We start from the raw sequence: 23264 nt of genomic DNA on the forward strand, positions 1-23264 counted from the left end.
AATCCTAATCAATTAGTTGGTATGTAAAATATTCCGTCGAGACGGATAAAGGTTCCCGAAACATATTTATTACATACAATAAATTTAAATTAAAGAAAATCGTTTGTGCATAAAATACTTTAAGAGGTCCTTGTAGTTTATTTTTCGCGGTCACGATGCACCGACACTGAGATATATAGAGACCCGTTTAGATACATTTGAACCAATTTAGTTGAATCAAAAGTTGTTATTAAGGTAACCACGAGTTCCTCGCCAGTTAGGATTTCCTGAAATACAATTTCGGAACAAGTTTTCGGAAACGATTTCCGAATTCCCAATGAGTAATGTTTTCGATTGTGATTATGTGATTTGTGGTCAATGATTAACTATGGAATTGATAGGTTTTGTATGAGTTTAGTATGTTTGACAAAAAGTAGTCAGTTGAGAAGATTTTTGAGTTGAACTAATGGGTTTTTTAAAGGGGTGATGCAATTACATATATAAGTATATAAGTCATCTTAGACTTCTCGTATAAAATGAATTGGGAATATGTTCTTTTTATCCGAAATCCCAGTTTAGGTTTTCTTTGATATATAAACAAAACGTGACTATTAATTAATAGTTTCAAAAATAAAACAACGAAATATAAAAGTCTGTAAGTATTTATGTCTTTTAACTAAAACTTATAGATTGATTGATTACAATTACAGATTTATAGAAAATACAAATAAAATTGATTTAAGAACCACGAGGTAAATATTTACTAAATATATTTAACGACTTTATCCGAAGTTTGACAGCGAGTGCGACGGATTTTCACACCGTACCGATGTGAAATTAGTTGCAAGACAAGTTCAAGGATTTAAACCCCGCGGCAAATAACTAAAAGTCGGATTATGTCGGATAATATCAGGTTAACTTAATAAAATTACTTTTAATAACATTATGAAATTATTTAGACGTTTAGGGAATTGTATGGTGTTAATTTTTTATTAGTTTTAATATTTGTTCGTGTTTTAGGGCAGCAGCTCTTTAGGGTTAGTAAACCATAACTTTTCAAACTTTGACATTTCATTCGCCTGGCAAGAGAGATTATGGCAAACCCTCAATTAAAGGAGCTTTTGATGATGATATTTTCACAAATTATGGATTTAATATATTTAAATGTACAGAAGAACAACAGAATATGTGTCAGCATAGCCTTATTAATTTCTGAAATAAGTACCAACCAGTAGGTAGATACAATTAAAAAAATATTATTATTATCACGATTTTTATGTTTCTTATACCTATAGTTTTAATTTTTAAGTTGTAAATGTTTTAGTCTTAAAACTAAGACTTTTTAATTTTTCTATCTATGTTCATGTTATGTCTATTCTAGGGTAAAAATATAATATATGTATCTATACTAATATTATAAAGCTGAAGAGTTTGTTTGTTTGTTTGAACGCGCTAATCTCCGGAACTACTGGTCCGAATTGAATAATTATTTTTGTGTTGGATAGTGCATTTATCGAGAAAGGCTATAGGCTATAAAACATCACGCTATGACCAAAAGGAGCCAAGCAGAGTGGGTGAAAGCGCGTGGAAGTAGCTTGTATCTAATATATTATTTAAAAAAATACAGACCGAAGTCATCCACCATCTGGTGACAATATTGTTTGCCACATCATATTGTAATCGGTTCGATGAACTTTTATGGTCACCCTAAGTTCGATAGAAACGCAACATCGCGTGGCGTTGCACCGATGCAATAATTGTTGCCTCAGGTCTGTTGCACGCTTCACTTTAATTATTAATGCCAACTTACAAATTGCAAGCATTTATGCCACATTATATAGACGGCTTATGATTTTGATTTTCAAGAATCAATTATATTTTATTTTGATGTCGTTTTGCGTGGCATGTTTTAGTTATTAATTGTTGAATTTATTTAATGTTGTTTTATACTGTTCTACCATTGCTTTGAGCCCGAGGGCAGAGCATTATTAGATATATTATATTGAATTCTAAAACTATTTATTAGTTAATAGCCAAAGTCAAAGCATTTATTTCTATTAATCCTAAATTAGGCATTTTGAAACTTCAAATTAAATTGTCTGTCACTCTGTTTTTCAGTGAAGTTAGGACAATAGCCAGTTATTGAGCATACCTTCTAGTAACATAACAATTCGTTGTTTTAAGTGATTTTATAACACAGGGTAGTGGTCGTCAAGCTGGTACACACTTGCCAATTATATGAAATTAAGTTTTAATGTAGTGTAGAGCTGAAGATCGAGCTCAATATCGTGCCCTTGAAGTGGCCTATGTCCAGTAGTGGACGAGAACATGATGATGACGATTCAACCCCTTCAAGTATAAAAAAGAACTTTAAAATCACGTGTATAAAGTGTTTTATTACAATTTATATAGTGTAAAGTATTAACAACTACTTACGTTGCTAATAAAACGCAAAGCTAACGTTATGTAGGTTCTAATAATAAAACGCGTACCGGGTACGGGGTTATTAGGCATACTTCACAGTTTATAGCTATAGTTCGCTATAGTTTCTATATGGTCTATGTTAATGAGCAATGTACTGAGATATTGCGACGATATGAACTTTGATTAGCTTTTATCAATTTACGAGGTAGCCATCTTGTTTTTAGCTATGATAAGGATTGGCCGCAAAAAGCTTTAAACAGAGAGGAGTGGAAGGACGATCATGGCTGAAATCTAATCTAATCACCTTATTTTTGGTGTACTATCGGTTTTATTTCGTGGATTTTTTGTTAGCCCCGTTGAGTTATAGGTAAGAAATACAACCACATATTACATTTTACTTGACAATGTTCAGCATATAGGTAGAATGTGACAATTAATACAAAAGTATTAGAATATCACTGACGCGTGAACACCTTGTGTAAATAATTTGACGGCAGCAGATGAAACAGGATTTGCTTAAATCACTAAAAGAGGCCCACAAACCAACATAATTATTCAATTTCTTGGATTAAAGAGGTATTTTAATGTGAATAGTTATATTTTATATTGCATTTATTATATGGGTATTTAAATCTAATATATGTTAGTGTTAATTGGCCAAATGAGTTTAAGATTAAGTATAAATTGTTTAACCCTCAAAACTATTGAAAAGCAATAATAGATAATAATTAGGGAACAAATACAGAAAACCAAAGACATTTCTTATTTAATTTCCAACATGACTAGGCACTACATTGTTATTATAGCAACAAAAGGCTATAAATAAACACATTATGTGATACAAAGGCAATTATCAATCAAAGTGTGCGTAATTTTGGTGCGATCGCACCGCATCGCGCGGTCTCCTTTGTAGGGGCAGCGCTCGCCGTGCCAACCACTGAGTAAAGATTGTAGTGCACAGAGACCATACATAGACTAGTGTTATGAATGTATAAGTTTGTTTGCTTGTTTGTTTGTATGTCTTACTATCACATCGTGGTGGAGCCATATCGTAGTTAAAATTTATTGCTAAGAAATATTTTGAAGTAGGTCGATATAGGTACACTAATTACTTGCAGATAAATACAACAATTATTTACAGAAAGATAGTGCAAATTGTTTTGTATTTCATATCTGACGGCATTATTACTCGACCTTATTATCTTAACAAGACAATGACTTCATATCGTAGTAGTATTATAAATGTTTGTTACACTTTTACGGTAAACTTATATGGGATCGGAATGCAATTTGGTATAGAGATAGATTATGGTCTAGAATAACATATAGGCTATTTTTATTGCACGGGAATGCGAAGCCGCTGGCAGAAGCTAGTCATTTTGTATTTCTCGAAGAAGAAATCTTCTTTTCACCACAGAAGATCAGTATCTGAAACAAAATGCAAGGATATCAGTAGGTATACTAAATATAGCATGGTTTCATGAAAGCAAAATGTAAATCTTCGGTCAAGGACAATGCGTTTATTTTGAAATGCTGAAGTCAAATTGACATTCAGTTTGTAAAGTTACTTTCATATTTATTCAGAATACAAAGAATCCTGTGTTTTGTTGGTACCCTTTTTTAAACATTTATGTGAATGATACACTACTACGCCATTTCAACCATTTATATGCAACACAATTATAGGAATGATATGAATTCGTAATAATAATGTTTAAATAAGTTGTATATTAAAAACAAATAACACAAATAATTTGCTATATTAAAATAGTTGTACGAAAATGTATTCTTGCATAAAGTTTTTAATACGAATTGAATATAATCCGTTCTATTTGTGTCGCCACCCTAATTCGTTCGTGCTACCCCTGTTATTATCTAGACCGCAAACATTTTGCTCACTTAGCTGCCTTCAGCCATTTTACACGATACAAAATAAAACTGAACAAACTGAATGCACTGTAAAAATTGCACTTCAGCTGTAAATAATAGCTGAAACTGAACTTTGAAGAAACTATCGCAATATAAATGTAGATTTTCAGGGATTTTTGTACGATAGGCAATGCAGCCTTGTGTTGGTCGTGGCTTATTGTTGTTTTTTGGTGAAAGAAATGTTGATATAATTTCTTTGTTTTATTTTTAGTTGCTTCTAATATTATTAGGTGGCTTCTGATTATTATGTTTTGTAAGGAAAATCTAAAATTATCTTTAACTCATTAAAGTGATTGTTAACAACTCTCTGTGAACTTAACAAGGATCTCGCGAAATAAATATCGTTAAACAATAGTTAGGTATTTTTTCATAAATGCCCCAACACTAGGATTTTTCCTGCGTGGAGGGTACAAACATACAATTTGACATGCACATGACACCCAGACATGAAACAACAGTTTGTGCATCACACCAAAAGTTATTGAAAATGCATTGAAACCTTAAATAGCACTTTGAATATTTCACATCAATCACAAAAACAATATTATCACAACAAATACAATATAACCACAAAGTTATTACAGAACACAACAGCCATTCTGTAAATTGTTGTAATATTTAAAAAAATTAAAAAGGAGACCACCCTTAAACAGCAATGTTAATAATAGACAAACAAATGTATTTCAAACGACAAAGATAAGGATAGCTAAATACAAAAACAAGCAAGTGCAAAAGAGATGGCAAATCGTAGCTACAATATGGGTGGTCGAAGATTTTTTTCATTGCAATTTATGTTCGTAACTAAGTTTTAGGAGACAACTTAACGTCGCTATCAATTTCAAAATGAATTGTTTTTCTTATTTTAAATAGAAATCTAGATTTTGCGATATCAAAATCTTTATTTCTAAGCACTGGAAAACGGTAAAATACTAAGGTAGTGATTCAAAAGGATTTATCTATAAGAAATTGTTTTCCGTGCCCAGTACGTAGCTGATTGACCCACACCAAACATAGCTACAGAATCAGGGCTACTAATAAAAATATATAAATCGCAATAATACTTTACAACTTTGGTCACATAAAGAAATAATGTAGTTTTTGGGGAGATTTTCTAATCTCTATTTGATATCAAATCTAAACGTCTCCAAGGTGTAGCTTTCTTATTAGGCTCTAAAGTAAAAACTGCAACACCTCATTAAGATGAACTTTAACACATAAATTACATCTTTGATAATTACAGTGAAGATTGGACTATTTGGGCAAAATAAATATTAGTGTTGTAGTGTATGAGGTATTCAATGGTATACAAAATCCATAATTAGCGAGTGAAGCGACGGGTAAAAGCTGTATAGGACGGTGAATAAAAGTAGGTCCTTCTTTCCGTAACCCCGATTTGACCTCAAGTAGTGCTAATATGTTTCTGATTGTCTGATTATCCGATTAATACCGAAAACCGGAGTGGGTCAATGCAGAATGAAACGTATATAGATATAATAAGGGTCAATTTGGTGTAATTCCTTTTTATTCTTTTGAAACCTGTTTGCTGATTGGTGACAGATGCATTGGTTTTTCATTAAATGTAGTGGTTATAAACTGTAATTTTCTTCGGTGAAATTGACACGATGATTATATTATTGTGTATGACTATCCATTAACATATGAGAGTTTCTTTGGTATGAAATAACATACGATTCACGTTGTACGATTCTGGATACCACTTCTTAGAAATAGAGTAGTAGTGTTGATCACCACCATATCACCATATCAAATAGGAAATCCATTCTTAAAATGATGTCATAGAACTTTAAGACCCTAAATATCTATACATCTATATATGTATATAAATCAAATTGAAATGTTTGTTTGCAATATTAAAATACCTGGATTTTACCACATACATATGACCATAATACATACGATACGTACACCAATATCATTTTTTACATTGTAGTCTATTCTGGCTATACTCTGCAATAGCGGGACAGATTTTGAAGAGACTTTTATTGGCAGGTAGCTGATGTATTAACGAGTAACTTGGCTTTGTTTATTAATCAAAAAGTCCGTAATCCACGCGACCGAAACCGCGGGCACCAGTTAGTACATATAATATAGCTAAACACTAAAGATAGATGAAATTATGTAAATGCCTGCAGAAAACCAATAGAGTTAGACAAACAACTAAATATTATAATTTAAAATACCATTTGAAACACGACAGCACAATAAATGTAAATTGTTAAATCAATTGTATATTTGCCATATTTTTGGTTATTATTTAACTGTAGTATACTGAGTACCCGGACGTTGAACCTAAAGGTTTCTTATGGGCATTAAACCTATTTCTTCATCAAATACATACGTCAAATACAGCTGGTTTACATTAACAGTCTACAAGTGGCCACTGCTGACTAAAGGCTTCTCACACGGAGAAAGTTTGAGCATAATCATCTGGCAGTGTCAGACTCTGACTGACTAAAAACCACCCTATTCCTACTTCTGCTCTTTGAGCTGGAGGCCCAGTAACTCGCTAGGAAGTCCACAGCCGGGTCGGTTGCTCCACAGCTCCGGATCGGGACCAAATAGTTCTGGATCTACGCAAACGAATCGAACAATTAAATTACCTTATTTTGATTTTCAAGTCCCATCATTGAGTAATATAGAAGAATAATCAAAATCTTTATAAAAAGTTATTTACTTTTATCAGCTTTTGCAGACGTCAATGCTCACTGAAAACTTTCATTATAGATGAGTAATACTAGTATTAAAAATAGTAATTAATGGTTATAACAAAATGAGCTTCAATTATGAATATAATTACGACGCCGATCAATAGTAGCTGCTAATGCCAGTTACGACTTGGTACTATAGTAACTATGGTTTATATAAAAGTTCTTTCTCATTATGATACCAAAACCGCTATTAATCATTATGGAAATAATACAATCGGTTAATTTGAAATATGTGTAATGTGTAAATAACCCCTGTATAGGTATGTAATAGGTTCGTTCCGAACATAAAATAGGAACTGGCTACAGTATAACGTGGCGCGGGTTCGATCTCCGCTGATGAAATAATATTTGGTCATTTATAAATCGAAGCATTGACTTAATTCCAAACGTAAAGATGCGATTTAGTTGTGTAGAGTTTAACAACCGAAGATTACCTTGACCGGCACAGGGATCGAATCAAATACATCGAGGTCAATTGCACTTGCAATCACTAGATCAAAAACTCGTGAAACTCGTTTAAATTCTTGTTTACAATAAGAATAAAAATATTAAAGGGAAAAATCTACACTCAAAGGTGTTTGACCTTAGAGCGGCAATTTAGTCGCTCTTGAAACTTAGAGGTAGCGGCATTTTATGTGCCCTATAAATAAACGAGATATGTAGAATAAGAAGTCCGTATGACACATTCCAAGTTCAAACGGTTAGGACTAGCATGAGTCTTGGACATAAAAAGTCTAGTAAACTGGAAGTGGGACACCTCGTGTAAGAATTATGAGCGTTTGTAAGCTGTAAGGCTGTGTGCATAAGGTCCATTGTTGTTTAATTGTTCTATGGTTGTTTATTTAATGATATTACGAGAACATTATCTTTGGTTAATTGATTGCTTATATGACTTACGAGTATAACAAAACGTTTGTCATTTTCGACTCAATTTTTTTTTTTATTGATATTCGTCGTTTTTTGTGCAGTTGACAAAACGTTCAAAACACAAAATATATTTACACTTCTACAAATTCCTTTGTGTAATAAAATAAGTATATCGATTACTTTTTGTATTCTATGTAGTATCATAATTTTGCCCCCATACTTTATTTGGGAGGGCGTGTGCACCTGTTTCCAGTTAGGTATGTTATTAGTCATACAGTCTCTTATATTTACCCCCTTAAGGAAAACTTCGGCGTGATACTAAATTCCATAGAAATAGTATGTAATACAGGTATACACATTTAGGTATCGCTGCTACGAATAACGGTGTTGCTACGAATTTTCGTAGCTAAGTTGCTACGATAGCATAGTTCGTAGCAAACTAGTGACGTCTGGATCGTAGGTATTTCTATTATGTTAACTATGTAAATTACTGTTTGTCCTTACATGTTATTTGTGTATCTAATTTGATAAAATTGTCATGTTTATTCTGAAAAAATATGTGTTATTTTTACTTTATTTATTTTTCAGTTGTGATCGTCCCGCTCGCTGCAGGGCAAAGACCTCCCTACTCTCCTTCTGTGAAAAGCTGGGTAGGTGGTGTAGGTATCAAGTTCGTTGTCGTATTAACAACTTAAACATCTATTACTAAATAAAAGTCTTTTTTTGCGGTATGGCTACACTAAGGTGCGTCTTCCGACCTTATTTCTAAGACAAGCAAAATTTGCTCGCGTGCCCAGTATTGTATGGTTCGGGAACGAGAAATGTTCAACAAAATATTACAATACAACCATCAAAAAAGAATTGCTAAGCGAATTTCATCCTAAACATTAAATAAAAAGAAATTAAAATAGCGTGTATTATTTCGTTGAACCTCAATGATGAACGTGGCTTAGGTTTATCAGGAGGCTATTATGATAGGATGTTCGCGCCGTAGTTCCACCGTAGACGACGACGGGCCACGGTTCACGGAAAACGTACCACCCTCGCGATCAACCGGTAAAGTTTTATTTATAAAACGCCTTATTATCAAAGCAAATACTTCGCACTTTTTTTCCATACTTTCTATTTACACTTTAGACATTTTTGTAAGCTCTCTAGTAAAATATGGCGACTTTATTATTTTATGGCATTGCGATTATTTTTGTATTTTTACGTAGTAATGTTTTGTTTTGTGTACTTAAATATTTTGATTTGATATTTTTCGAAGTTTTTTGTTGCATTGTCCGTTTGCATGCATCGATTGTTAAACCTCTAATTATAATGCTCGAATATGACAGGATAATCACCTGTCAATTTCAGTTGTTTTTATTTGAAGCGGTTTATTTGAAAGGCAATGAGTTCGTGATTTTAATTTTGTTTTGCTGTATTATTCCAAATTAGTTGTATTAGTAGGATTTCCGTAATGTTTATTGTGTTTAGTTATTTGTTGGTATTGTGTAAATAATACAATTATCTGTCTAGTTTGATTACGAAAAGTACGTTCAGTACATGCCTAGAAAACAGTATTAATGTTTAGTGCTTTAATTGTTATATATTAAATTGCACCACTTATTTTTAAACACCATATTTTTAACTAATAATTGCTATTGTTTTGAAATAATAAAAAAAAACAAGCATGATGATTATTATTATTCAGAAACTACACTTTTTCTTATGGATTGCGAATTTCATTTTCATTTACTAAGAATTATAGATCTTTTTGAAAAGTCCCATAAATATCAAAGTTGTCATGTCTAGTGTAGTCTCATACTGTCACTCAGTGTAACATCTTTTATAGTTTCGATGACGGGTTGACAACTCATTCATGTGTGTTACATATTCGGTTTTATTATAGCCATAGAACTTTATATGATACTAGTATTATGCCTGTGGCTTTGCTTGCGTGGTATTTTGAAATATTATACAGGAATGGGATTTACTTAAGGAGTAAATATTAGGCTATGTTTATTGTAGGAATAGAGTAATAAAGGAATACCAAAAAAATTATTCAAATTTAAATTCTTTATTGCTTAAGACTTTGACTACAAAAATCTGTTGAAGGCAAATGTTCTCCTAGCGCAGGTTACTTATGCCCCCCATGGCATTTAAATTTAAAATAATATGTTTTAAAAACCAGTTTAGTACTTTTCAAGTATATTCACTGCAACATACAATTACAATTTTACTTTCTATAGTTACTTAGATAAGTATCTACGTAGTACTATCTTTTATACCTATGTTATGTAGCGTTGTTTTGATATTACTGCATCGCATGCATTCTCAACATTCATGAGTATATAGCTTCACGCATCCATGTTGTGTTGTCATCAGCTAAAATAACGATATCAGCTTATTGTGCGGTGTAAAGTTTATTTGTACTGCGGTGTATGGGTATTTTGGTTATACAAACAAGTTATATTGGTAGGATTTATAATTTGTAAAGGTTCCTTTATGATGTACGTTTTTTTTAATTATACAACGATCAACTTAGCAATGTTTCTTTAAAACGATGATAGCCTATTCTAGTATCAATAAAAACTGACAAATAAAATACAAGAAAAAATAATATGTTTTAACCAAGACATTACTGTGCTGTGTACGAGTACATGTGTGTTTGCGTAAAGGCACTAATAATTACTTATTAGTCGCAGTATTTCAAGTGCCAAGTTTCGTATCTCACTGGGACTCGTATCAGAATATCATTAAAACTATGCTCTCATCGTCATCATCATCACATCAGCCCTAAGACGCCTACTTCTGAACATAGGCCTCCCCCAATGACATGAATGGTTGGAAGCGACCTGCAACCAGCGGCTCCCTGAGACCTTAATCAGGTTGCAGGATCTTAAACTATGCTTTAGTGCATAGTGATACACTAAACATTGTTAGGTTAGTTATAATGCATTGTTAATGTAACATCATCTACTTATGTTATCAACTACTAAATGCCATTCGCATTTTAAATATTAGTTAAAAATCACAACTTCAGGTGGCATTTTCGTGTATTTTTTACGTCTTTATTATATTCAATACCTTTATGATTCAATTATCAATAGAGAAGAATAGTGTTTTGTATGAATCTCCACACTTGGTAAGCGGGTTGGAGATCACAGTTTAAAGGAATAAGGTTAATTAGAAAACGCTAAATAAATATGTAATATAAAAAAAATATATTGCATGAACTTTAAGCAAATGGATAGACCTTAGTTAAACTCTATCGAACTACAGTCCCCACACTACTAGCAACCAACAACCACATAGTCACGTGCAGTCCCCTCAGAGTCACGAAATCCTTTTTTGACCCCATAAACATTTTACACCCGTGACGTCACTCACTAAGCTACTTCCCGATCAATTTGCGACTAATATATTTCACACAGATATCGATTTTAATGCCTCCAAGGTAAACATGCGTAGCGGGCGGCCCTTTGATGTCAACAAAGGAGACCGACAAAGGTGCCGAACATTGGACCCTATTCTATAGTTAAAATTAACTTTACTGCACCGAGCATTTACTTACAGTATAGAAATTTTGTTAATTGTTTAATTAGTGTTTGCAGTTTCAGGGAACTGTAAAGTAAATGACTGTTGTTAGAGCTTTTGTGTTGAAATTGTAGAGTAATTAAGAATGAGTGTTGAGTTATTTTAGAGATTATATAAAAGGTATTTTGTGAAGTACTTGTTGAATGCTTTTTTAAATGTATGCAGTTAAATGTTATTATAATTTCTTGTACTTTTTAGTTTTATTATAGTAGGCACTTAAATTAACTTCAATATGTCTTAAAAAATGGTAGAAGATAAAATTTAAATAAAAGAACGTAAAAAAAGTGTATAGTATAAATTATATTCATACTAAAATTAATTCTATCCTTCTATCTTTTACGTTGATTTGGAAGTTTAGTTTTAATAGTAATGCCGTAAAATGAAGTCAATCTAGACACCATACTACTGAATATGAGCTACGGGCTGCCTAGCGGGTTGCAAGGGCTTCGATTCGAAAAGCAGGAGCAGGAACGGGGTGATTTTTAATCAGTAAGAGTGTGACACTCCCTCTACCTTTAATTGGATAATTTTCCTCACTAAAAATGAAAAAGAAAATTTTAATACTAACAAGTCAAAAAATCTAACTTATAACCTCTCCAACTGTTCAAAGACTACAAATAATTTGCTGAATGAAAGGTGCTTGCGTCACAAATCACGAAGTGTAGTTTAGAAGTAACATGTCATTATTGTGTGTTATGAAGTAGTTGCGTGATACACCGCCATATATCACGGGCCCTATCGTAAAATACGATCTACGATACGTGTATTGACACATTTATGGCGAAAATGTTCAATTTTGCTAACTGTGTGTTGGTTAAAAATTTCAATTGTAACTTAACTTTTGTATTGTTCTTATTTTTGATCTTTGGGTAATGCCTTGACACCCGAAATACCAGAGGCGTTACAAATGCATTGCAAGCCTTTTGGGGTTTAGGAATTTAAGGATTGTTGGAGAATCGGTGATTTTAAAGATTGGGAAGGGGGCTAATTAGGTATCTTGTAACGTCACTCACACAACGAAACACAACGCAAACGTTGTTTCACGCCAATTTTCTGTGAGGTCCTCGTATCGTCCCGGTCGAACCGGCTCATTCGTGCCCAAGCATGGCTCTCCCACACTTATTGCCCTCTCTGATATCCTCTTTGCTTAGAAATTGCTCACGACTTGACCACACATGAAAGCAGTATCCTCTATATATACAGTGCTTAATTACACACCCAATAATGCAACAAGGTGACAAAATATTTTACTCTACCTTCGCGATATAGCAAAGTAAACAAAATCCTGTGACAAACTCGCTATGCATCACCCTGTTTTCGACCACAGGTCGTTCGTACTGCGCCGAGTGCATGCGAGTATCACCTAATGATGGTCAACCACCAACTCCGTCGCCTATACGTTTAAATCATAAAATGAACCTAGGTGCTGTTATTAATTTTGTTAGTTAGTTATAAACATTAGGCACATTTTAATAATTTCTTTAAGACCAGAAGCAGACATAAAATTCATATTAGCAATAGAAAACTCAATTGTTTAGTTAACATGAACCAGAAACTACATTGAAAAATGAACTGTATTTTTCACATACTAAACATGAGATAACATAGATATATCAAAAATTAATCACAGAGACTGATATTTTATTGAGAATGTCAAGTAGCCGTTTCCTGAAGACCGGGCCGGTTTGAACCCGGGCAGTGTCCACTCGAATTTGTAACATTGAGATTTCGTGTCCCGTGAAATAAGAATTTCAACCAGTCCCTAATTAAGATGGTCAATTGGACCTTAATAATGTTGTCCCTGTAGAAAGGGGCAGAGTGACCTCACGAGTTAACAGATTTCCTCTTATGAATAGAATAAATAAATAATAATTGGTGATTAGTGTCATTGTGAATTGTCAATGACTATCCGGTAGCATTAGTTCCCGGTTTCTGACTTTATCGGTCAGTAATTCATTTTTTTTATACGCATTGTGCCCAATGTGCATGTTGATTGAATCTATTAGTTTACGATATCTTTTTACTTCATTGATTTATAATGAGGTAACTACTCTGAACGTATTAGTACTTCATACGTAATACGCAAATTAATAAATCGATAAAAGTTTTAACCAAAATACTTTCAAATGGCAAAAAATAACATAATTTTTATTAATTTAACCTGCAGTGTTATGTGAAAATAGTTCAAAAAATCCTATTGTATTAGGAACATTAAAAAAAATCTGTCATAAACTAATGTTCGTACAAGTCGTCCCTCAATTATTATTTGTATCAAATAAAATACTGCATCAAAAACGTCCATACAATTGTCTGACGTATTCAAGTCGCTAGCAGTATCATGTATGTCTAGAGAACAATTTGTGAAAGGGACAGAGCTATACACTGATGTGAGACAACGTTTATAATTCCCACAACGATTACCTTCACCTGAGATTTGACAGGGATGTTACGAAATGCAGGAAGTATCGATATCGGTGGTGATTTTATAAATTGTTCGAAGTTATTCGAATTAAGGACCATTTTTATTTTGATTGAAGATAGGTGATTAAATTTTGAGAATATTTTATTTATCTTATTAAAATGTTAATTAAACTTACAATAGATTGCAATATTTATAGTATTTACATGTAGGGAAGGCTGAATTTATCCATAAATAAAATTAAATAGTATGTCTCTTATAGATTCCTAATAAATTGAGTACAATATTACCTTGTGACCAAAAATATCACCCCTTAGTGCACATATAAGTATCATAAAATAGAGTACGATACATACGATAGAATCAAAACTATCGACCATTCGCACATCACTACTAAGAATGCACCTTGACAGCACTAAGGGAAATGGTTTTTTTAATCACATCAATCTTCACAATATATCATCCCTTTATTTACTCGTCGCTACATATTCGCGCAGCCGGCTTTGTCTGCTTCGCGATAGATTTTAGGGCAAGGGGGTCTTAGAGCCGGTGTATTTTCTAAAGAAATAATCATCATTGATGCACATTGCATGCGACGGCACAATAAATGATCGTTGCGGAACAACTGCTTCATTACGTGTATGGGAACCATTTTATGTAATGCATTTTAGATAGTACGTAGTATGCTATTTTAGTAAATGTAATTAGTCCGATGTAAATCCTAGTTTTTGGCGTAATCGGTAAGTTTTATGATGTACTGCGATAAAAGAACGTTACATTCCATTTTTAAAATCTTTGCAAATACTTACAAACCAAAATGGCTGCCGATTTTTTTTTCTCACCTGTCTTAGACAATATCGTATAATTTCTAAACACTTCGTTTGGCTTGAAATATATACCCATAAATCAATAGATAAATAGTTAATACAATACGAAATAGGCGTGTCGTTCTTTTGAAATTGTTCTTCTCAGTCCAGGGGGTAGGCAGCTATTGTGATGAAAATTGCGACGCAGAGATGCGGATGGTTACAACAGTAACCAAATATATTTTATTTTTGACCTGTTTTTATGCGTTGACCCAGTGGCAGGTTGTATTGTGTGGTCACCTTACGTGGACAGGGGTTACTAGGTTGCAAGTGCCACGTTAAGGTCGGGATTTCGGTAAAAACAGGTTTTTGGTGCACGTGGACATTGTAAAAAAAACGTCAGACTCATGTCAAATGTCTTTGAATGAAGTTTTGTGTGAATATGTAGGTGTTACAGTCGGTGTTATATTGCTTGGTATTGAATGTCGAATTTGAGATGTGTGTTTTAATTTAGAGCTTAGTAAGTAAGTTCGCAATAAATACATAAAGTACAATATGTAGTTATAAAACCATAAATTCTATAATGTACAAGAATAAAGACAACGCAGACGTTGTACGAAAAGCACCAAAGTAATTATTACTTACTTGGAAAAAATCTCAACAGCAACAGTACATTTTTGTTTAAAACAACAATTCTTCTAACAAACAGCCGAGCTCCTATTGTTTCTTTAAATTTTTCCTTCTAAACAAACCAGGTTTAGTTCGTATTGTTAAATCAAAACATTCTCCACAGTTTGGTCAAGTCCATTGTTCGTGATTCTGAGCTTTTCACAAAACTTTAGACTTTGTTCAAAAGTCATCTTAGAGTAACACGATTAGCTGTAATCGGTTTTAACCAAGAAGATTGGAATTTGAACGTAGTTTTTATTTGATATTGACGTTTGATTACTAGGGTGATTTTATCTGCGTCATAAGACAACCGAGGGACAGATGGCCTGTTCTCAAAGTTGACTGGTAACGCATCCGGGTTTGGCTGTGCCCGTTCTGCAATTTAATATTCTAGATGGTATTGGTGGATAACAGTAAGAATATCATCTTCTTAAGTTACTTCTCGAGTTGCAGATGTAATTAAATACAATAGTAAATTAGTCTTTTGACTGAGGAACACGACGATGACTTTGGAATAGCATTATCTAGAAAGTAAAAGACATGAATGTAAATGACAATTAGCCGTATACATTGCCTCAATAAACAAAAGTATTAGGTTGAAATAAAGGTAAACACAAGCTAATATAAAATAAACAATAAAACTCCTCAGTGTTTATAAATAAACTAAAAATACAAATAAAGTTTCCCTCGCACGATCCGGACACATAGCGAGACAAAAATGTGGCCCTATTTACGTGCCCAACATTTTAAGCTGGTACACATAAATACAAGCAATGTGCATAATTCCAACATAAAATTGGAACTAATAACTAATGTGCAAGACACAGTCACGCGCACGGGTTTGCTCACAAAATTCAACAGAAATCGTATTCATATCGTAGTCCGTGCAACGTGCATTTGGCGCCTATGAGATACGTAGCTTTTTTTTCAATAATTATGAAGCTCAAATTCCTCAAAGATACACACACAAAATTAAACTTTATTCAAATAAGTACAGAATCAAAAGTCCCATCTCGAAATTCGGGTTCTGGATGAAATCTAAGTTAATCGTTTTACAAGAAAGGGCTTTCCTAATCTCATCGTTAACGTTACAAGTTTAGGGTTGAAGTTTCCGTGGTTTCGTGGTGTCCTTGTACCAGGATAATAATAATGCATTTTTTGTTATCCAAGATGTCCGTGTGCGATGCACCGATTTGTGCGTTTGTGTGCGTCTTGTCTAGCAGCTGTGCTGTGCCTATTATTTTGGCGTTGTGTGCGAGCCTTGAATAGTGCAACGTGGTGAATTTGATACGTTGCACTCGGGTTCAGTGCATTATTGTTCGTTTCTATTGCAAATCTAGGTTTATTCACTGATACAAATTTTCAATATGCAAATATTGTATTACTGGTTTCTTTTGAATGTTGAGTAATACAAGAAAATATTCAAATCGGCATTGTAAACTGTAACCGATATCTGATAAAGCCGTCTTGTCATTTTATGTCGGACGTCTCTAGCGGCGTTTCCTACAATACGACGTGGAAAAAATTGACGCTACGACAAAACGCAAAACATTCAAGGCTGATTATGTTGTACACGTTTGCGTGACAGGTTGACATTCGAGTTAAAAAGTATAGTTATGGGATCCGACCAGTTAGGGCCAAATGTGTTTATATTCTGTTTTCTAATTATGCAAAGCGATGGTAATGACTCTGTCAGGCCACGATTAAGGTATATTTTACTTTTTTTAGAAAACTTTTTCCGCATTAATGTTTATGGATGTAGCGAACTTGTTAATTTTTAACCGAACTGGGTCAGACTTCACACTGCATTCATAAATAACGCCGGCTAGAAGTCACGCATACAGCCACGCTATAATCACTTTAATAAATCATTTTAATGTTGCACACTGCAGTTTTCAAATACCAAAACTGTTTGAGTGCACAACAAAAATAGAAAGAAACTTTTTTTTGCATCGTTGGCAAAGCCATTCCCAAGAACATGTGGACCGCTACGTTGCTAGATCAAATACACCATCCTGCCGACATTGTAGTTCCTTTATCAATACTTTCCTAAAAAAAACTTTGTATAGCATCTGTCTCGCTCGAATTTGTTATTTAAAATGCATGGGTGTGAAAAGGACGGGTATAGAGGAACATCTTCAAACATAATTGCTTTCAAAATGAATAGATGTTAGACAATAGTCTTAAGAAAGAATGACAAAACGTCCCGCGAAGTCTCTTCTGACGGTACAATTGCCAATTTGAGCTTAACACTTAATTTATTTTTAGACAATACACTTCTTAAAATTGTTCGGAATATTTATTATTCGACGTATTTTGTGATTAGTGTGACGGAGACAGTTTTTGAGTAAAAATCGACACCAGCAATTTATACTACGCTAACTCAAAAAGCGTACTTTACAGTAGAGGCGTTTAAAGGGAAACACGTGATAACTTTTACATTAATTAAGATACTTTTTTGAAATTTGGTATGCTTAATATTTAATTTATTCATTGTAATATCTCATATTTATATTTCCTTACTTATTTCTATTTATTGATTTAGCGCAAGTTAGCCGTATATAAACGTAATTCATCAAAAAAAATTTACATCTTATACACGTCTAACTTATGTTAGCGTAGTGTAGTACGGGAGGTCGTAGTGCATGATCAATTATCTGATGCATATTTCAATATTTTTATAAAGAACATGTACTTACTTACAAAAAGAATAGTCAACGTACCATTAATAAACTAATTAATACGTTAACACATAAGTATTTACAATGTTAAAGTCGCTAAGTCGTTCATTGTACAAACGAACAAGTATACACACGAACGCACTAAACTACGCTAACTATGAGTTAGCGCAGTGTTGCACGGATTTTGACCAAAGTTATCCCTGCGCACACTCCGCTAATAATAGTTGGCGTAATATAAATCGAGTGATTTCAAAAAGTACCTTTACTTAGCGTTTTATAAGATTTGTAACTTTCTTATTTTTGCATATTTCTTCTCAATTTTTTTATGACGTATGTAAACCCACATTTTAAGCAACTTGGCATAAAAAAGTTTTTTCCAAATTTCGAGTTAGCGTAGTATAAATTGCTGGTGTCGAAATAATATAAGCATTAATTTTTTTTTAAAGTATAAAGGGTTAGTTAAATTATAACTTAATTGTTTACTGTATAATTAATTTGTATGTTGAAGAGAAGTTAATATGCATATAACTTGATGAGAGTTATAAAGTACTCAACTGGAACTACTAACCTCCTTTGCAGTAAGGTAAAAATAGATGACAAAACAAATGTATCAGTCACTACAGCACAAAAATCATTGTTACAAACAAACAAAACTGATCTAAAACTAAAAATAGAACCTAAACTACCTACATTACCATCGAAACATTTCGAATACCATCGACAGACGAAATAGTCCAACGAATATATAATACACTATACATACGAATCACATTGTTAGCAAATACAGAAGCCAATAAAGAACACGGTATACCTATATAGCGCGCTTTCGTTCCATGTCTGACCTTGAAACATGGCGATACTTCAAAATATTAGAAACAATACTGAACCACCAAATTTCATAAACACAATAAAATGCCTTCCCCTATATACTTAATCACGAAAGCTAAATTAATTCAAAATGTTTGATTTGACCTTGAGTTACCTGTGAACTGCAGTTAACCCAACTTTGGTGTGTTGAACCTTTCAGTTTGTTATCTTTGTTGTTAGTTAATTTAAGATTCAGTGGGTTATTGTGCAGGTTTATGTTGTAAGTTATTATTTGAAGACATGCTTGCAGGAATTAATAGTAGATATTCAAATATGCTAACGATTTGCTTGGTTAGTTCGGTCTGTACTGCCTAGATTTTAATCAAAAACACATTAATGGATAATAAATACGAGATACTGAAGGTTGACTGTTTAGTTTAGTTATTGAGTATGTAAGTAAGGGAGCGAGATCTACGCTTGATACGTGAGTTGAACTAAATACAGATGCCCTTTGCTTTGACACGAGTCATTGACGCCTGTACCCTTGAACATGCAATGTAGTGATGATTTGCGTTGGTGTCACTGATTATATTATCGGAAAGACTTGTAAACTGCTGTTTAAACATATACTACCTCTTATTGTTGCAGCGGAGTACAATGAAGTGTGCAAAGCTTCATTTACAACAACGGGTTAAAGGGAAACTCAAAAGGGATGATACATCAACTCCGGAGAAACCTAGAAGATACTGTCAGAGGAAATTAGTGAACCCTAGCCATGAAGAAGATCCTAGATGGATAGATATTTTTGACAGGTATTCGTAAGCTACATTGACAAATAGGTCTGCAATATAGTCATGAACAGCGTATTCTGGAAATATATCCTTGGATTTTATTTTACTTGACTAACTTAACTTTCGGTTCATTAAGTATCTTATTGTCCACCGGTTGGGTTAGCGTGGTTTCATTTGGCACTTACTAATAATTTCTTGTCCTAGGTTCCACGTCAACATGAAAAGTGAGGACTATGGTGATGTGATCGACAGCGTACGTGTTCCTCAAGAAAATGAGGATATGGTGTTAACTGTTCAAACCTTGAAGTTTCAAGGCGACGTCGATCAGACTATACGACCAAGAACTAGCTTCAAATATAAGAAGAACACAGACGTAAACAAACACAGAATGTTTGTCAAACAACCTGTTAGCGATCATGACTTCAGTGATGATGATGATAGGTCATCACAACTCACTTATTATTACTTCGACGAGTACTTAAAATACATATACAGCACCGATCGATCAAGGCCCGCCTCCAGCATCTCCAGTACATACCTAAAAGGCTACAACAAAGACAAAGAGATACAAAATAAAGCGGCACAAGTTGAAATATCCTTGAACGATACCAAAAAGTCCCGAAAAGCCGAATCTAAAATTAAGAATAACGTAAAAAAATATCCTAAAAGACAAGTTACAGACGAAATTAAAGACGTCGCCGAAACTATAGAAAATACGAAAATTACTTATCAAAAAAGTGGAAAAAGGAAAAGTCTCACGATATCCCGGGCTCAAAGTCCCGAGACAGTTCAGGTAATTCGAGTTGATGTTGTTTGTAATTATACAAACAGTGCCACATCGGACTATGAAGATATAAAAAAGATTGAGTGTCCGACAGAGAGGTTGGAATCAATTAAAGAAAATAATGTTGTAAACAAAAAATATTTCTCGAATAAGTACAGTAATCATTTTGCGACAAAATATCTTCTGACGAACACAATAAAGTCGCTAGATGAGAATCTGTCTGGTGGGGCTAAGGTGACACTACTTTGTAAGACGTTTAAGTTATCTGATCGCCACATACCCGAGAAACCAGAGAGAGAAAGGAAGTTCCCCAAAGCAACAAAAGGAAAAAAAAGTTACAAATTAAAAAGTAACAAAATCAAGCATCATAACATAATTTATTAGAAAAGTACGTTTACGACTTTATTATTATTACTATAAGGATGTTGTGGAACTTTTATCAATTCGTACATCTATCTATATAAAACTTAAAGTTAATAATAAAAGTTTGAAATTTAAATATTATTGTTGCAATAAATCAATAATTAATTTAAATATAATTACGTATTACCTAACCTATACATTCGTTTCTTTAATTTTCTTAACCGCCTATTTAGTTCAACGCAAACTGTAACATTTCTTCAATCATCGACCGTAGCGCCATCTAGTTTTGTTTGCAAGAATCATTGTTGAACGATAAGGGTCATTTTAAGTTGTTTTTCGAGTTACATTCTTTATTATTGGGTACAATGTGTGTAAAAATCAAAGAAAATAAGGTTTTAATATTATTCTAATAATTATTAAAATAGATTAAGAATTTCCAAAAGCTTGCAGACTCTATACATGGTGTATTTAAATAAGGCTGCGTTATCTTATCAAGCTGACGACTTTGTTTGTCGACTCGAACGAAGTTATCTCAGTAACTATCAGTTTAAGAAGTTAAACGATTAAAAATACCAATTTTTCTACATTGTATAGGCATTGCATTGTTGACTGCACAATTGGCGCGCTGGCTGGGTAAGTGGCTTCCGCGCAACGTGTAGTGGGTTCTGTTCCCGCACAAACTCATCCACAAATTGTTATTTCGGGTCTGGTGGGGAAAATCCTAGCGTGGAGCAGTTCTAAAAACATGGTGATTTGATTTTGATCCTGATAGAGTACCTTAAGAATATTTTCAAATACCTATGCATAAAGGGGTGTTTTAGAATATGTCTAGTTATAGTTTCGATATTTTCTTCATAATAAGGTAAATTGTTTGAACAATAGATAGTAAAACTTCTTTTATATAGTTACGTCAGTGGCGTCGTGGTGTCGTTGAATACCTGCGCGTAAACCTGTCGGCGTTCTGGCGCCACCCTTGCATGGCCCAGTGGTTGTCAAAGATTTGTTTTTTTTTTAATTTATTTGTTACATTTACACATACTCTTACATATTTTTGCATCATTAAACCAGATGTGGTTGGCATTGGTAATTAAACAATTTTAGCACAGTTTCATAGGTTTTCAATAATTCACTGCTATTATAATAGTTTACCATACTATGAAAGTTAAATTAAACGTCTGTAGTGTGATTGCAACTTTAAATTAGTTGCATTCTTGTTCAGCTTTAAACTCATGTTTAAGTAATATTGCTGTTTTCTGTAAGGTATTTCAGAGATCTTCCTTTTTAAAAGGCCGGCTACGAATCTGCAACTCCTCTTGTGTTGCGGGTGTCCATGGGCGGCGCTGATCGCCCCCTTTTCTATAAAAAAGTTATAAAAGCCAGTGATGGTGAAAATAAGTTAGTTAAAATATAAGATAGGCGATGTGGTAACTAAAGGTTTTTGTGGTATAAATAATTCTTAGTAATTTTCTTTTTTACCTTAATTGTAATACATTTATTATAATCAAATATGACTTCTATTAATAGAGAGACAAATTGGGTACTGCGATAACTATATTAAAGCCGTCCCGGAAATATGCGCCTTAGGGTTTTAAGGTATATACATGGAGAAGATAAACAAAAGCTTGATATGTCAAGGATAATATAATATACTTAAGTATATCATTGTTATTATATACGTTAGTTTGGATTTTCGTAGTAATTCTAAATTTAGGCAACTCTTTATAAGATACACATTCAAATATTATTATCTATTCTCGAGTATGTTAATCTAGGTTTATTACGAATATCAATTATAAAACCAAATAAAATAAACAGTGTCTCCTTCTAGTCAAACGGTTAAACCTTTTAGAGCGGGTGTCACCAATTTCGGACATTCGGAGTGACTACAGGCATTGTATTACGAGTATGTCCACAGACGTTACTCAGGTACGGAGCACATCAGCTCTCTTCAATCTCTTGGCAGGCACAGCAGACATTATGTTTTTAGTTATTAAAATTATTTGTTTATTATCTATAACTTTAAAAATACTTATATTCTTGTCAAGACTTAATATAATTTGTAAGCACCAAATGTAACCCTATGATGACCAAAAAAAAAGTTTGACGGCCGCTGACATTTGCGCAAAAAAATCCAAATGTATAGTTTTCACGATCCAGTGATTTAGTGATACGATGCGCATGATTAAAAAAAGAGTCGTTTAATCTATAACGATGGACCAACTTAGAAAAAAAAAACACAACAAAACGTTTTGTAATCAATCTTGTGAGGTTTTTGCAAAAAAATGACAGATAATAATTAACGTAATGCTGGTAAATTATAGGACATCGAGTTTTGTAAATTAACTTTGATTTTAACTAATTATTATTATTATTACGAAAATCATTCAGTATCTAAAAATGTAGTCAGGAAAGGTTGATGAACGCGCGGCAGTTG

The 23264-nt window shown here is 33.3% G+C and overlaps 1 protein-coding gene across 1 annotated transcript; it reads left to right on the forward strand.

The window, feature by feature from the left end:
- Nucleotides 1-8940: 8940 nt before the first annotated feature.
- LOC118266183 (uncharacterized) lies at nt 8941-20883 on the forward strand. The gene is made up of 3 exons (XM_035579582.2): nt 8941-8984; nt 19541-19704; nt 19888-20883. Exons 2-3 carry the CDS (start codon nt 19550-19552, stop codon nt 20849-20851), a joined length of 1119 nt encoding a protein of 372 aa, XP_035435475.2. The 5' UTR covers nt 8941-8984; nt 19541-19549; the 3' UTR covers nt 20852-20883.
- Nucleotides 20884-23264: the final 2381 nt, after the last annotated feature.

The sequence above is a fragment of the Spodoptera frugiperda genome, chromosome 25 (assembly GCF_023101765.2).
Source record: "Spodoptera frugiperda isolate SF20-4 chromosome 25, AGI-APGP_CSIRO_Sfru_2.0, whole genome shotgun sequence".
NCBI lineage: Eukaryota > Metazoa > Arthropoda > Insecta > Lepidoptera > Noctuidae > Spodoptera > Spodoptera frugiperda.